This window comes from Anser cygnoides, chromosome 10 (assembly GCF_040182565.1).
Source record: "Anser cygnoides isolate HZ-2024a breed goose chromosome 10, Taihu_goose_T2T_genome, whole genome shotgun sequence".
In the NCBI taxonomy this organism is placed as follows: domain Eukaryota; kingdom Metazoa; phylum Chordata; class Aves; order Anseriformes; family Anatidae; genus Anser; species Anser cygnoides.
The window spans coordinates 9,417,875-9,432,108 of NC_089882.1; the positions used below are offsets into that span (position 1 = coordinate 9,417,875).

General features: G+C 47.9%; 1 protein-coding gene and 1 long non-coding RNA gene across 10 annotated transcripts in view; one reads left to right on the forward strand and one right to left on the reverse strand.

Annotated features, from left to right (window-relative positions):
- The window catches only part of ADAMTS9 (ADAM metallopeptidase with thrombospondin type 1 motif 9), a 77,417-nt gene that overhangs the window by 47,137 nt on the left and 16,046 nt on the right, over positions 1–14,234 (forward strand). For 4 of the 7 annotated variants that reach the window (XR_010833848.1, XM_067002886.1, XM_067002885.1 and 1 more), the window contains 2 exons: positions 7,525–7,692; positions 12,709–12,882. The exons of 1 other annotated variant lie outside the window; for it this stretch is intronic. Coding sequence is in view for 5 of the 6 variants with exons in the window: in XM_067002886.1 (XP_066858987.1) it covers positions 7,525–7,692; positions 12,709–12,882 (342 nt within the window). In the remaining variant the exon portion in view is untranslated. The remainder of the gene's footprint in view (positions 1–7,524; positions 7,693–12,708; positions 12,883–14,234) is intronic. 2 more of the 7 variants (XM_067002888.1, XM_067002887.1) reach the window with 2 other exon arrangements.
- LOC125183580 (uncharacterized) lies at positions 1,042–12,709 on the reverse strand. 3 transcript variants are annotated; one of them, XR_010833849.1, is made up of 4 exons: positions 12,264–12,709; positions 6,837–6,936; positions 4,546–5,595; positions 1,042–4,441 (listed from the first exon to the last, which is right to left on the reverse strand). It is a non-coding gene; the product is annotated as an uncharacterized lncRNA (long non-coding RNA). The 3 variants fall into 3 exon arrangements; XR_010833850.1 differs by lacking the exon at positions 12,264–12,709 and having other exon boundaries at positions 1,042–3,590; positions 4,305–4,441; positions 6,837–7,077; XR_007165834.2 differs by lacking the exon at positions 12,264–12,709 and having other exon boundaries at positions 6,837–7,077.

Genomic DNA, 14,234 nt, shown 5'->3' on the forward strand with positions numbered 1-14,234 from the left:
GGTGGGATCCGGTCTGGTGGTTGAATCTCACCTCTCTTGGGCTGACGGAGAAGTAAAAGGAGTAGGTAGCAGTGGCCTCTCGAAAGCCCCCAGGTCCAGGGGTTGAATGTTAGGGTAGTGCCAGGGTACGAGCTGCAGAAAACAGCCAGATCATCTGCTCTTCGTAAGCCTCTCCTGCTGTCTCTGCCAGCGGCAGAAGCTCGCTGGACCAGGAGCTGGACTCAGGAAGGGTGTCTCCTTGTGTCTGGAACCTCTTCTCTTCCCCACACCCCCAGGTGCTGCCTCTCTTCCCAGTGTCTTTCCCAGTCAGAGCAGGTAACTGCATCAGTAATCCCTGATGTTTTCTACCCTACGAATAGTCCAATCCATGCCTCTGTCCTAACCTGCCGTAAAACACTCACCTTTCTCCTCCTGGAGTGAGCAGATCTCTCCTCTGCCCCTGCCTGTGGCTCCCCTTGGGATGTTACACGATGCCCCTCGAGCAGGGGGCTGCAGGACCCCATGGAGGGGAAGGCTGCATTTCGTGTGCCTCCCTGGCTGCCTTTTACACTTCCCCTCTTACACATTTTCTCAGTGAGGCAGTTATTTTCCAGGCCATGCACAGCTGGCCTGAGCTTAACCAAAAGGTTTGGGGATTGCTGTTCAGTGAGGAGTGGCTTTGGTCTCCTGGGCATGGATGGCCCCTTCGTGGCTGCGGGCGGACCTGCTGTACACACACACACACACACAAACAGGAGAAATAAATGATAAATAAAATGGTAATTTCTGGGAACATTTGTCTCCCAAAGCACTAGCTTTCTGTGCAATGATTGCAATCTGTGTCTGACTGCAGCAGACACATCCGAGCAGAAACACTTCCAAGGATGAGCTGTGAAGTTCAGCAACTTCCAGCAGGTCCCTGGGCTGGGAGCTGGGAAGTCTGCTTGTGTTTTTGTCCGTGTGCCAGGTTCCCACTGCATACCCCAAACTGCAATAATTGCTGTTGCTCAGATCCTAGGGATTGTAGCATTTAGAAGCAAGAATGTGTGATGATGAGGGATATTAAGCATAAAGATATTTACTGCGTTTCTAGCTTTCATGGTGACAGATTTGTGCAGTCGTTAGGGAAAACACAATGCAGTTAATCTTGCTCCAAAGGCACTTAACGCTCTATTCATGTTTTAATTTTTACTAGCTCACAGGAAGGCGAGTGAGCCTGCAGCACGCATGAAAATCTGCCTGATGCCCAAGACTGTATGCAGGCTGACAAAGTGTTTGATCGCTGGTGCATTAAGGCAAGATTTTTCTTTATAAAACTGGGGAGTAAGAAGCAGCCCCTTGCCTCCTACAAGCACCTGGTGCGATGCACACCTGTGAAATGGGGCTGGCATTCTTTGAGGAACTCTTTATATTGTGTTTCTCTCCATCCAACGCTGAGAAATCCTATCCCTGAATGGTACTTCTAAGTGGTATTATAATACAACTGCTCACTGAAAAAACGAGGTGTCAGTTAGCCGAGGCTGCTTGCTGCTTCAATTGCTACTTTTCTAAAAGTGCCACAGCATGGAAAATAGGCTCCATCAGCCCCTTCCACATCCCATTATGCAGGCTTCCTCAGGTAGCTCACACATTTCCTCCTAATTTGAGGAAAAGTCTCTCCTCAAGTCGCTCCTCCTGCGGTCTCTATTTGGTGATTTTTGCTTGTTTGCTGTTTAAGTTAAAAAGCTTGGAGCGGGGCAGGGATGCAGCTTTTAAAGCAGGCTCTCACAGCCTTGCTGATTTCTGCACCTGGCAGTCTTTGTAGGGGATGTAACAATGGTGTGAGGGGGGAGAAAGAGGGGGAGAAGGTGCTACCTAGCAGATGGGTGCTGTAGAAGGGAGATGCATGCAGCTTCTGCAGGTACCTGTTTCCAATATGTCCCGTGAGGTTCCGTAACTCGGAGAGATTATTTTAGTGATTTAAGTGCTCAGGATGTTCAATTTTAAGAGTTACCCACGTGCATCCTTTCCCCTGGGGCAGTCTGTGCTGCTGGAGGTGCTGCCACGGGGGGCACGCAGAGCCAGGGCCAGCCAGCGCGGGTGTCCCCCGCCGGTGTGCCCAGCGCGAGGAGGGGACGCAGCCTGCCCTCACGTGCTGCTCCTCGGGACGTTTCCACAGCAATTTCTGGACAATGCTCACAAGCACACGTGGGCCATGCCCTCTGAAAGAAATCCCGGGCGTTAATGCCTTTTCTTCTGTCCTCACAGTTCTCTGGGAAGCCAGCACAGGTTAGACAGGCATTGCTAAAGGTTCTCCCAAACTGTAGGGCAAAACCAGGGGCAACTATTTCCCAACCAGCTCCTAAAGCGCTGCAGCCACTGGAGAATACGTGATGTGGAGCTGCACCCTGGTGCTTGTCCCACCAATGCCTAAGGAATTACCTGCTAAAATGCCTTGCTGCTTTGAAGCTAATTGAGTTCATTTGCATGCCAGGGAGCCTCTGTTGCTGGATAACACAAAGGCTTGGGCATTTTAAGACTTCCAGTAAGGGGCCAGCTGGCTAGGGACAATCCAGGCTTGTCTTGGTGGCGTGTCTTCTGATGTCCTTTGTGCTCGAGAGACTTTAGAGGTACAGATGTCATGGGGCTGTGTCAAAGTTTCCAGCATCTGGTAGCAGCACAAGTTGTAGCAGGAGGCTGATGTACGCTAACGGGATGCTGCAATGTCACTGTGAGGGTGCACGGTCGGACTCTGCTGGCAGTGGGAGAAGTTTGCTGACATCCAGGAGCACAGCTCCTAATGCAAAGGGGATGTAAGAGCATGAAACAGTGCTGTAGGACTCCGTGGTTTTTCTGTTTTATTTCATCTAGCACATGTTTCAGCTCAGACTGTTGGAAAGGATGAATGAGGGCTTACTTATGAGCGCTCACTTTCCATATAATCCTTAATGTGTGGAAATCTAAACCTACAAGGATTTATTTTAATTTCCTCTGAAAAGTTGCTCCTGGCAGAATCTGATAAAGACGTTTTAGCCTAATTCTTCCCAGCCCCCTCCACTGCCCTTCCCGAGCTATCTGAGCATACCTATCGTGGGGAATTCATTTGGTGATCACCACAGCTTGCATTCATTATCTCGAATACCTCCCAAATCGTTCATTGATGCGCAGGGCCTGGAAAAGCAGTCTGACAGCATTTTCTGAAAGTTTCCATTTTTGGTGGAGAACTTACCCAGATTCTTGCCACTTAAATTTCTGCCCCGTGTGTTTAGGTGGACATTTGGTGCACAAAGTTAACGAGAGCAGAGCTTCTCCGCTCCTTGGTGCCGGGGGGCTGGCGATGCTCTCAGCAGCACAGCTTTGGCACGGGATCAGAACCTGGGCCCAGCCAGCCAGAAACTGTGTACAAGTTTTTAAGAGTGTTTTGGATATGTATTCTGGTTTTTTGTTTGCTCCTTTGGTTTTCTTCCCCTGCTCCTAGCCCAGTGAATCAGCCGCCTTACTCTAGAAAGGTCTTACTCAACAAGGTGTACCCTCATCTTCCAGGAAGGCTCAGTAGGAAATGCAGTGAGGATTAGTATAAAGCAATTTGCACGTATTTGGTAAAGTAGAAAAATCTTCGTCATTCCTGAACTCTGAAACAGAAAACAAATTTCTGTGGAAACAAAAATACAAGCTTGTGCTGGAACAGAGCAATGCATTGCAGGAGAGATTTAGCATCATGTTCTGACCTTTCTGGAAACAGTTGGTACGGAAATATTTTTCTTGTATTTATTTAGACTTTTTTTTGTTGCATTTATTTAAACTAAGTGGTGTATTTATTTGAAGAAATCAACAGCATGCCAATCCACAGTACTTGCGTGATCAGTTTTGTGAACATGCCAGTAAGCATAATTCCCCTAAATCTGCGCTCAAAAGCTTTGATCCTAATGCTGTAAGGAAAGTCCTTTTATTCTTATTTTCTATGTAAAGCACCAGGTGTGACTGCGGTCATTTTAAGGAGATAATAAAGATGATTGCAAGAGGAAGGTTTACTAGCGTCCTTAGCGCAATTGCTATGGCTTATTTTTTGAAACAGTCCTTCTCTGTTATTTTATGTGCCGCGTTAAGAACCACCACCATGTGTTGTTTTCGCACCATCCTACGCAGTCGGGAGGATGGCTGCTCTCCCAGGTCCAAATATCAGGGGTGCTGATATTTGTTGCCGTGCCTCTGCCTCAGGCTGGAGGCAGCATTTCAGAGTGATGTTTCCAAGCACTTTGGCAGAGGCAGGTTGGCCATGGGCATGTCCGAGTGCACGTGATCCCCGACTCTAGGGAGCTGGTCAGTGAACAAAGTCAATACAATACCTTGGCTGCACCTTCGGGGCTGGATCCAGAGACAACTGAAAGCAGTGGGAGCCTTGCTGTTGACTTCAAAGAGCCCTGGATGAGGCTGCTGTTCCACAGCCAGCCACCCGTCCACCCCCAGCACTTTGAAGTATTTTCTACAGGGAGGGGGGGAAGGAAAGAAAGAACGAAAGGAGTTGGTGAGAGGAGTGTTTTTGTCTGTGCTTTTAAAATGTTTAAAGAAGGCAAGGTCAAAGCTTACCTCACTGTGGCATTGTTATTGATAGACATTGTAAGCGGGCGGCAGCGTTTCCAGCGATGAAAAGAGCCCTGCTAACGAAATGCAAAGTTTCTCCAGGGTCAGAAATAACTGATGAGGTGACCGCAGTAGCTAGGTGTGTTGCTCCCCTCAGTCACGTGGCAGTGAGATTAAGCACTATCGAATTATTTTGTGCATATGGCTCACATGTGCCTAAAACCTACGTGCCAAATAAAAGTTGGAAATAGCTGAGAAGAATTAGAAGGCAATTATGAGGTAGGCCCTTTGCAGAGGAATTTTCGGTCTCTAATTCTTGGTTGCATCAGGTCGTTCAGCCTCTATTTTCTGTCAGAGCAAATGAGATCATAACTCACATGTGCGTGAAACCAAATGGATGTCTTAGATCTAAAAACGTACAGCTGCCTAACTTTAATGTATATTAAAGGCAGACGTAGAAATGATTAATTGCAGCATCTTGAGAATTACACTCAAGTATTAACAAAATTAGTCTGATTATGTCTCAACCTCAAAGTGCACCAAAATGTGCCTGTAGCCCTGCCATGTTGTGGCATCGGATGCCAAGATAAATGTCAGAATCTGGCTCCACACCAAAGGTAAGCAATTTGTAGAAGGGGGATAGCAATTTTGGAAATTACTGGTACCATATTATTTGCAAGATCAAATGTTTATCAGACAACTTCAGGTCCCCACAAACATACTCGTGTTATAAAATGATGTTGTTACTCTTCCTTTACAATAAATACCAGGCCCAATGTGTTTTTTAAATTAGAGAAAGCATGCACTTTGCTTTACTGGCTCAGGATGTGGGGCAAGACAAAGCCCTGATAAAGTGTGTGAATTTAGGCTGTAGTTTTCACCGTCACCTTAAAGTGGTGTTGACCTGCACAGAGAGCACTGAGGAGCACTTGAATTTTTGCTGAAGTGCCACCCTTGGCATTCAGCCCAAAGACAGTAAAGGGATGGATGTATTAGAAGTTCATAACTTGGTTTGTTAGGACTTGATGTTTTCTTCTCATTGCTGATGTTCGTTGCCTGAGGAGAGATGTTGAAAGAATGAAAAAATGAACTTCTGATGAGATTTGAAGGCTTATAAAAGTAGAATAACATTAACTCGATCTTTTTTCCTATTGATACTAAAAAAAAAAAAACAAAAAGTTAAGTTTATGAAACTCAGTGATTTGTGAAAGTCTTATTTTGGAACAAAGGGACAGCGTTTCCTCTGTTTTCCAGTGCATGGTTGAATGTTGGTCTTTGGGTTTCTTGGCCAATTGTGAAATAGCAGCTGGGCTGAGGAGAGCTCAGCCCCACCACCACCTACACCAGCACAGGGCATGTGGGGATGAAGGCTCGGGGACAGGCTGTGCCATCGGTGTCACCTGGGGCACCCATCTTACACAGCCAGATCCGCCCTGACCTCCTAAAGGGCCCTTAAATCTCATTGACCTCAGGGGATGTGTCGGTCTGGTAGCGGTCTTACAACAGGAAAACAGCCTTTTTCAGGGCATCACTTTTGTATATAAAGCTTTTATGTAAGCTTTTAAGCGGCAACATCTGATCTTATGAGTTACATCCCTTTCTCTCCACGTTTGCCTGAACTTTTCCATTTTGGAGCAAGTTACTGCTCTCTCGCTGTTTCTTTGTATACCTCTTAACACAATGGGGGCTGAATGATTTGGAAGTAGTGCTGTAATTTAAAATAATCACGGCTGTCAATGCAAGTGCCAATTTCTGGTCTAATGGATTTTCCAGAACTGCTACATATATAATCTGTAGTTTGTTAGGTTTCAAATGTATTCATAGGCAGGGAAGAGTTTGGGCTGTAATTTATTTCTTAGCAAATATACTGATGGAGTAGCTTCAAAAAGAAGGAGGAAGCTTTATCTCTGCATGTTTGCTCCTTTCTGTAAAGGAAGCAGAGCATTTTATATGGAGGGATGGTTGGAGCAGTGTGTTTGTGCTCAAGGATTGAGCCAAGATGCCTGTGATACAGTACGTAATGAGTTGCATAACGTGTAATGAAGAAATTGAAACTGAGTCTCTGGGTGCATCATGCTGAGTAAGAGGCTTGTTCTACAAGAAACTGTCATATTAAATTCTTGTCGTGATTCCAGACCCCTTTGATTCCTAAATCTTTTGGAGGAGACTAATCTGAAATCAAAGTGAAGTTGCTTGGGGTTTGCATGCCAGAAATGGTCACATTTGAAAAAGTTCAGTGAACCTGCAGAGGGAGGTTGAAATTCGTTGCTTCACTACAAAGCTTGCAGCTAACATACCTGCTGGTTTCCTTTCTGCTTTGATTCTTCAGGCTCTGCCTTCTTCTGAGTTGTTTTCAAAATGCATAAATCTTCAGGATGAGCATGTCCTGGTTTCAGTCTTTGTTCAGGAAAAAAAAAAAAAAAGTAAATCAGTCCATACTGGTACAGAGTAAAACAAACACGGAAAGACTGCATTTTGCTCCTCTGCCTTGTCCTCTATGCAGTTATTTCCCTCTCTGAAGGTGTATATCACACTTTACTCTCCTGTTTTACCAACATTTGACCTCCTTTTGTACCAAGGTAAATGGAAATGGTCCCTTTCAAGTTGTGAGCAGATACTGAGGGCTCCTGCCTTGATCCCCGTAAGGTGACTCTGCTCCTTTGAAACCACAGGAGCAATGCCAGGAATCTAGCCCTAAAGCCCGTTATCCCTGCTGAGTGCCAGCTTCTTTCTTCAATTCGATATTGGCATTCGTGGGGCTTTGACCATGAACATCGTGAGATATGAAGTACAAATGGGAACATTTCCAGCGGGTTACTTACTGCCCTTCCATATCCCCTCTGAACTTTGTGTGGGCTGCCGGGAGCCTGGGGATGTGCTTTTTGGTCCAGGTGAAACAAAAATGCCCTGTGTAGTCATGGCCCATGTGGAACCGCGTAGCTGGCCCTGCGTGAGAGCTGATTTGTTGTTACTTTATATTTACAGTGTTCTGTCTCCTGTGGAAGGGGCCAAAAGCACCGCACTGTGTACTGTTTGACAAAGGAAGGGAGGCATATAGAAGAAGATTATTGCAAGCACCTTGCTAAGCCCAATGTGCAAAAGAAATGCAGAGGGGGCAGATGTCCGAAGTGGAAATCGGGAGATTGGGGACAGGTGAGACACGTTGTATACCCTTTTACACCCTTTGATATTCCTCCTCCGTCAAGTTGGTTAGAAGCTGGTTTTCCCATCACTTCTGTCCTCTTGAATTTTACAAGGGTAAAAGTCTTGGGCCAGCTCCTCAGGTGGCGTAAAACAGTGTAGCTTCATGGGCAACAGTGGAGCAGCACTGATTTGTACCAGCTGAAAACGTGGCAGCTTGTTTTTAGTGTCTAACTGAAAGCAAATTCCTTGTATATTTTAAGCTCCCGCTAGAGAAGCCAATAGTATGTAATATTAAAGAGAATCTACTATTTATTCATGTTTTTAATATTGTCATTATTTAAATGTGTCACATCCCAAGCAAAATCTTCCTTAGTTTTGAGAAATCTGAAATTAATTTTATTATCTGCTTCCTGGGAAAGCCTAAAGAACAGTCAGAGCTGTTCGTTAAAAATGCTTTTCACTACCTTTTGTTTCCTAATAAGCTCATCACTTCATTTTGCTTCATTAAAAAGTCAGGCACTGATGCATAGAGCAGAGGCTGCTGGAAATGCGAAAGCGCTTGGAGTTATTAAGCATCTTGTTTGCTGAAAGCATATCTTGAATCCTTGTTTTCCTGAAAATAATGTCTTTGTCTTCACCTTGAATCTGCTGCATCACATTTTTAGCTCTGAACTTCAACTCTCTGTCTACCTCATTAGTGTGCTAATCAGCAGAATTATTGAAAATCCCAGACTAAATGAACTGTTACCTTGTAAAACATCGTGTTCTCTTGCGATCTGTCTTCTACATTCAGGTACAAAACACCAATTCTCACTGTATGCAAGTTCCCTAAAAGATAAATCCTTAACATGTCGACAGGCACCCAGGTGAACATTAGGACTAGGACAGCATATTGTTGTTTAATGTCAACTGTTAAGAAAGGCAATAAACCCATTGACGTTTTATGGTTGTTTTCAGACTTGTATTTTATTTTTTATGCTTACCTTTGAATTCATGCGATAGCAGTGTTTGCCACTGCATTTGTTAAGGGATAAGTGTACATTCACCGTGGAGTTTCAGCTACTGAGATCTGGGTCCTTTACACCAGGTCTGACTGAGAGCACCCAGGGGCACCCTCTCTATGGGAGCGCTGCTCCCATATTGACAGTTAACCCCCTGCTTTATTATCTGCAGGACTAAACCCTCAACTTTATATAGGAAGCTAGATTGAAAATAAAAGGCTATTATATGCGCTTGTCATATCCGATTTGCACCTTATTTAAAGTGACTGCTGCTGAAAGCAATTTTTTTTTTTTTACAGCTAATAATTGTAAACATAATAATGTAATGGTCTGTCGATTGCTTTAAAACGCGCTAATTTTAATTGATAAAAGTGTTTCAAAATTCCCAACATTCCTCCGCATGATTGGAGTTAATTTTATGCAAGTGGGGAAAGAAACACAACTTAATTGGAGGACGAGGTGATTTATGGCCTGAGGTAATCTCTTGTGACTAGGCAATTAAGGAATATTTGTATGCTGATGAGCAGCGAGGAGCAGGCAGCGCGCTCCCAGCACACTCTGAGCACCGAGCACCGCACCAAGGGTGCTGCAGGTGCTCGGCATGGAAGCACCCACTGCAACATCAACCCCGGCCTCAAAGCGCTTATGAGCAGCAAAGCCAAACCCCAAATGCAGCAGAGACAGCTTGCCGGGGGTAGTTTAATTACGTTTTATTCCCTCAGAGGAAATAGAAGTAGTTTGGAAGGAAGCGCAGCGTGCTGAATGCAACTCAGCTCTTGTCTTCGCGTGTGAAAATCAGAGGGGCTCCGGAGGGAGCGGCACAGCTGCGGTGGTTCCACCAGCTCGGTCCTGGGCTTGTTGTTATCCTGCCCTCCGTTTCTCCTCCAAAGCGTTTTTTGGGAACAGGGCAGCAGTTTGGGCACCCTCTGCCAGTTCTAAGAGGAGTGTGCTTGTCCCTGCAAGAGGTGCGCACGGCTTGTGGGGTTTTGCAAAAGATTTAACGCCGAGGTGGATTTAGGTGCCAGACTTCTGGGTAAGGCTATGAAACAGGCAGGGGCTCAGCACCCTGATAGCCAGTAGGTCGGGACCTAAGCGGGCACGGAAATGTGGCATCACCTTCCCCATCAGCGGTGACACTGGAGCTGTTCATAGGAGCCCGGTCAGTTTGCTTTTAGATATTATTAAACAAGCTTTCTGAAGGCCTGGTTGCCACGTAAAGATAATCCCAAAGCCAAGCTGCTGTGAGCTGGGCACCTTTGCTGGCTCACGGGTAAGCCAGCAAAAGTCTGCGTGAGAACTAAGGCAAGGCTTTCCCATACAAGTGCATCCTCCCTGTCGATGCACAGAACACGCGCTGCATGTGCCTTTAGTTTTCTCCTTTTCCTTTTGGGAAATGCTTCAGAAAGATTAAAGACGAATCCCTGTCAGCAGCCGGCTGAGCCAAGCGCTCTGCTCCCAGGTGCTTTTCTCTCTGGATGTTTTGTATTCAGCGGCTGGGTAATTCTTTTCTGGATTGTTATGAATCTGCTTTCCTACAGCAAAGCATTTTTAATATCTCTTAATAATCAGAAGGGAAGAAAAAAGTCTTTTTCTCCAAGGTTTAAATTTGCTTGTGTTTGCACTGAAATGTCAGATTTAATGTGTTTGTATCTCCTAAATGCTATCAATTATGGCCATTTACCTTTCACTTAGTAAAAATACCAATATTTATTCTGCTGTCTGGCATTTACATATTTCAGCTACGGGCTGAAATCCCACCTTGTGTTTTCATAAGGTAGAGCTTCTCCACGGCCGCGCTGGCGCTCTGCAGCTTGCTGGTAGACTTGCTCAGTAGAAAAAGGAGCATTCCTGGGGAAACGCATGGACTCCCCAGGAAGGACAAACAGGCTGCCTGGCTCCTGCCATCCCATAGGGGAAGGAATATACGGGTACAGCACAAGCTGGCAGCCCCAACCTGGGTAGCTTCAGGCCCACTCTGCTTGCAGCATTCAGCAGAGCCAGCCGGCTGTGTTTGCCCAGGACAGGTCACTGACCGGTATTCTGGATTAAAGCAGCTGGGATGAAACTGGTTCAGGATGCTGCCTTTTCATGCCTCTGCAATGCCTCTCTGGGATTTCGAAGCCTGCTGTAAATGCAGCCGGGGCACAGCAGCGCTGGTACCCCGTGCGGCTGGAGGGCACCGTGGTTCCTGGGCCACCGCGTGCCCTGAGAGAGCCTTTGAGCCCTCGGCTAGGGGGAACCTCCCTGTGCCCGCTGCCAAGTAGCCAAGGAAAAGTTTTTTGCAGGAGGGTGTTTTCGCATCTCTCCCAAGGGACGTTTCAGGACACGGCGGTCCCGGGGATCTCGCTCCCTGAGCCGGTGCAGTGCTCCCACGGCATGGCCGCCTGCTAATGGGGCCAGGTGGCAATATTTACCCCCTCAGCTTCATGGTGGGGGGAAAGTTTCACCCTGAGCATGGAGCAGAACAAGTTGAGGGCTTTGCCTGGAGCCTCGCACTGCCAGGGACTGACATCCTGCTCCCCAAACCTGTGCTGTCCGGGCATCGCACGCGGCACAGCCCCTCTGGAGCGCCCCAGCGCAACCTCCCTTATCACAGGGTTCCCGGACACGTGCTTTTTAGGTGGGTGATAAATGCAAAATGCGTTTTAGAGCATGGTGTGCATCCTGGTGCGTATTATTCGGCAAGTTCGTTGCCATTATTCAGTTTAAGCATCCCCTCTGGAATGCGTAGGACAAACAGCGCTGTTAATCACAGGGAGGCAGCGCAGCATATGGGAAGCATTTGCATCAGCAGTGACAGAAATCTAGCTGCTACTTTCCCAAGTCACACACACAAAAAAACAAACAAAAAAAACCATTACAAATCTCTGAAACCAGGCAAAAGTTTTCAGTCAGCTTTCTTAGGTCCTTTTGGCTTTATGGGGTATTTATGGGGTAGCACTATGGAGGAATGCTCCCCAGAACTAGACAGGAGAGGATTGCTTCCCTGTTATGCGCCGCTAAATTCCCTGCCTTGAGAAAACTCGCTTCAAGGGGTGTTGAAATAGTGGGCCATAATCTCGTTTGCTAAGTTCCCACATAATATATTAATAAGGATGCTTATACTAATTGTTAATTCAGCAAAAGTTAATTGTAATAGCTGTGTTTTAAATGAACGCCTTTGATTTTTACACACTTCCTTTTATAAACACAAATTCCTTCTGTTCCACATCTCTGTAATATACTTTAAGACCTAGCAAGAAAGAATCCATAGCAGAGAGAAGTATTGTTAAACATGTTACATTATGCAGTCACAACAATAAGAAAGGTTGTGTGAAAGAAAAAAAAAAACAACAAGCTGTTAAAAGCATTGCAGTGCAGAAAATAATTTGAAGATGTCTGAGAAAGAGAAATTCAGGCTGTTCTCGCTGTGCCTAGAAGTGGGCAGAAATGTGCCCACAGTATAATGAAGGAAATGGGAGGGGGGGAAAAGAGTAGCTAATTTAAAAAAGACATTTCTTTTCACAATCCTACAGCACGTCCTGACTTCTGTGTATGTTTAGATGCATGCTGAAAGGAATTCCAGCTGTATAACTTTACCTCTCTGTTGCCGCACTCTTTCTTCTGTATCATTCAAGTTTGCTTTTCCTTAAAGCCCACTCCGACGATGCTCGTGGCAGTCGATGTACTTTGAACTCTTCCTTTTTGCTCGGAATGCATGAGAAGTAACGCACAGAGCCTTGCTGCCGCTGGTTCGCTGTCATTTAACACTGCTGCTATCTCAGAGGTTTCCGCAAACACAAATCCCGTCTGGGAAAACCTGACCCCTCTGAAGCCAGCGGCCAAAATTCCCGCTGGCCTCAGCGAAGCAGGAATTCCAGCCCCTGCTCTGCCCTTGCAAAAAAATTTTCCCCCGCAAAGCAAGCGGTGCAATGCCTGGAAGTTTCAGCTCCGGCATTTGCGCCTCGCCGAAGGCAAAGCAGGGAGCGAGCCCCGCGGACGGCTGCGACGGCCACCACCGCTCACCTCTTGTCCCTTCCTCCAGTGCTCGGTGTCCTGCGGCCGCGGTGTCCAGCGGCGCTCCGTGCACTGCCACGGCGGCTCCCCGGCGGCGGCCGAGGCGGCAGCGTGCGACCCGGCGAGCCGGCCTCTGTCGCAGCGGGACTGTCACCTCCCCGAGTGCCCCACGCACCGCTGGGCAGCGGGTGAATGGCAAGCGGTAAGTGGGGCCCCCCGCGCCGCCTCCCGCGGGCTCTCGAGCGTGAGACGATGCTGTAGGAGGGATGAGGGTGGGGGTCTGGGTCCTGTGCCCTCCTTTTATTTGGGGGTTTGGGGTTGCAAGCAAGGCTTGCCAAAAAAAAAAAAAAAAAAGGCAGGGATGCTGATGCACGCTGGCTGTGCCCCTTTCCGCCCCGTGCTGGAGGGGGAGTGGAGAAATACCCCAGCAGAGTTAGTTTCTTGCGTTGTGCTGCCCTGTGTTTGGCTGGGACCTGTGCAAATATTTAGCGGATTTGGGGTCTGGTCCGTGAGGCTGGGCTGTGACCCTCCTCGGCTGGAACACTTCTTGAAAGAACAGGTGGACGTCGGTGGTTGTCCCTTTCCTCCCCCAGCTCCGTCTGACAGCTGCCGTCGTCACTGAGCTGCCCCAGATGCTCCCAAAGCTTCTTGCTCAGCGAGGGCAGCGTGGAAATGAGGTCTCCTAGGGGTGATGGTGGTCAGAATCGGTCCTAGCAAAGCCATCCAGGAGCAGGGATAGAGCTGGGGTGGCTCAGAGAGCACCCCACAGTGCAGGTGATGGATGGCCAGAGGCTGTGTGCACCCAGCTGCCTGCTGGTGGTCCTGGGGAACGGGCTGGTGGTCTGCTGGTGGTCCTCAGGAGGTGGCTAGCGGTCCGTGGCTACCCAAATCGCTATTGAGGAGAGGCAGGGCAGGGTCAGAAGCGTTTGGGGCAGGAGGAGGTGAGTGGCTGGAGGACAAAGGGCCGCTCTCCCAGGCCCCTCCTCGCGGTGCAGGGGACTGCCAGCCTTGGGAATGGGACCAGCTCTGGGGGAAGCTGCCTCTGGTGGTGCAGGACACATCCACTCCCATGCAGGGGATGCCCTTGTCCCATAGGTGAGAAGCCTCTCCCTCCAGGTTTATCACCCTCCCTGCAAAGCCAGGGCTGGTCCCAGGGGCTCGGCAGCAGGGGCTGGATCCTGCACCCCCAGAGCAGCAAAGATCCCGCTGGCGGTGGAGGCGAGTGATCAGAGCCTGGTCCTCATCACCCCGATGCCTGCGGTGAGCAGCGCTGGGGAGCAGGACAAACATTAATCAAACAGGGGCTTGGCTTTCATTGGTATTCAGACTGCTTTTATATTGCTCCTGCATTGCACGGGGGGAAGTCCTGAAGCAGGACGAAGTTGTTTGAGATGCCTTCCCCTGCCCAGGCGGTGGAAATGCAAAACAGGGCCTCCTGCTCCAGTAACAAAGGATGGGGAGGTGCTGCCAGCGCAAAGTCTCTCTGTTCAGATGCTTCCAGAGCCCCTATTTAAAAAGAGAAGAAGGAAAAAGAGGGGGAGAATAAGAAAAGGC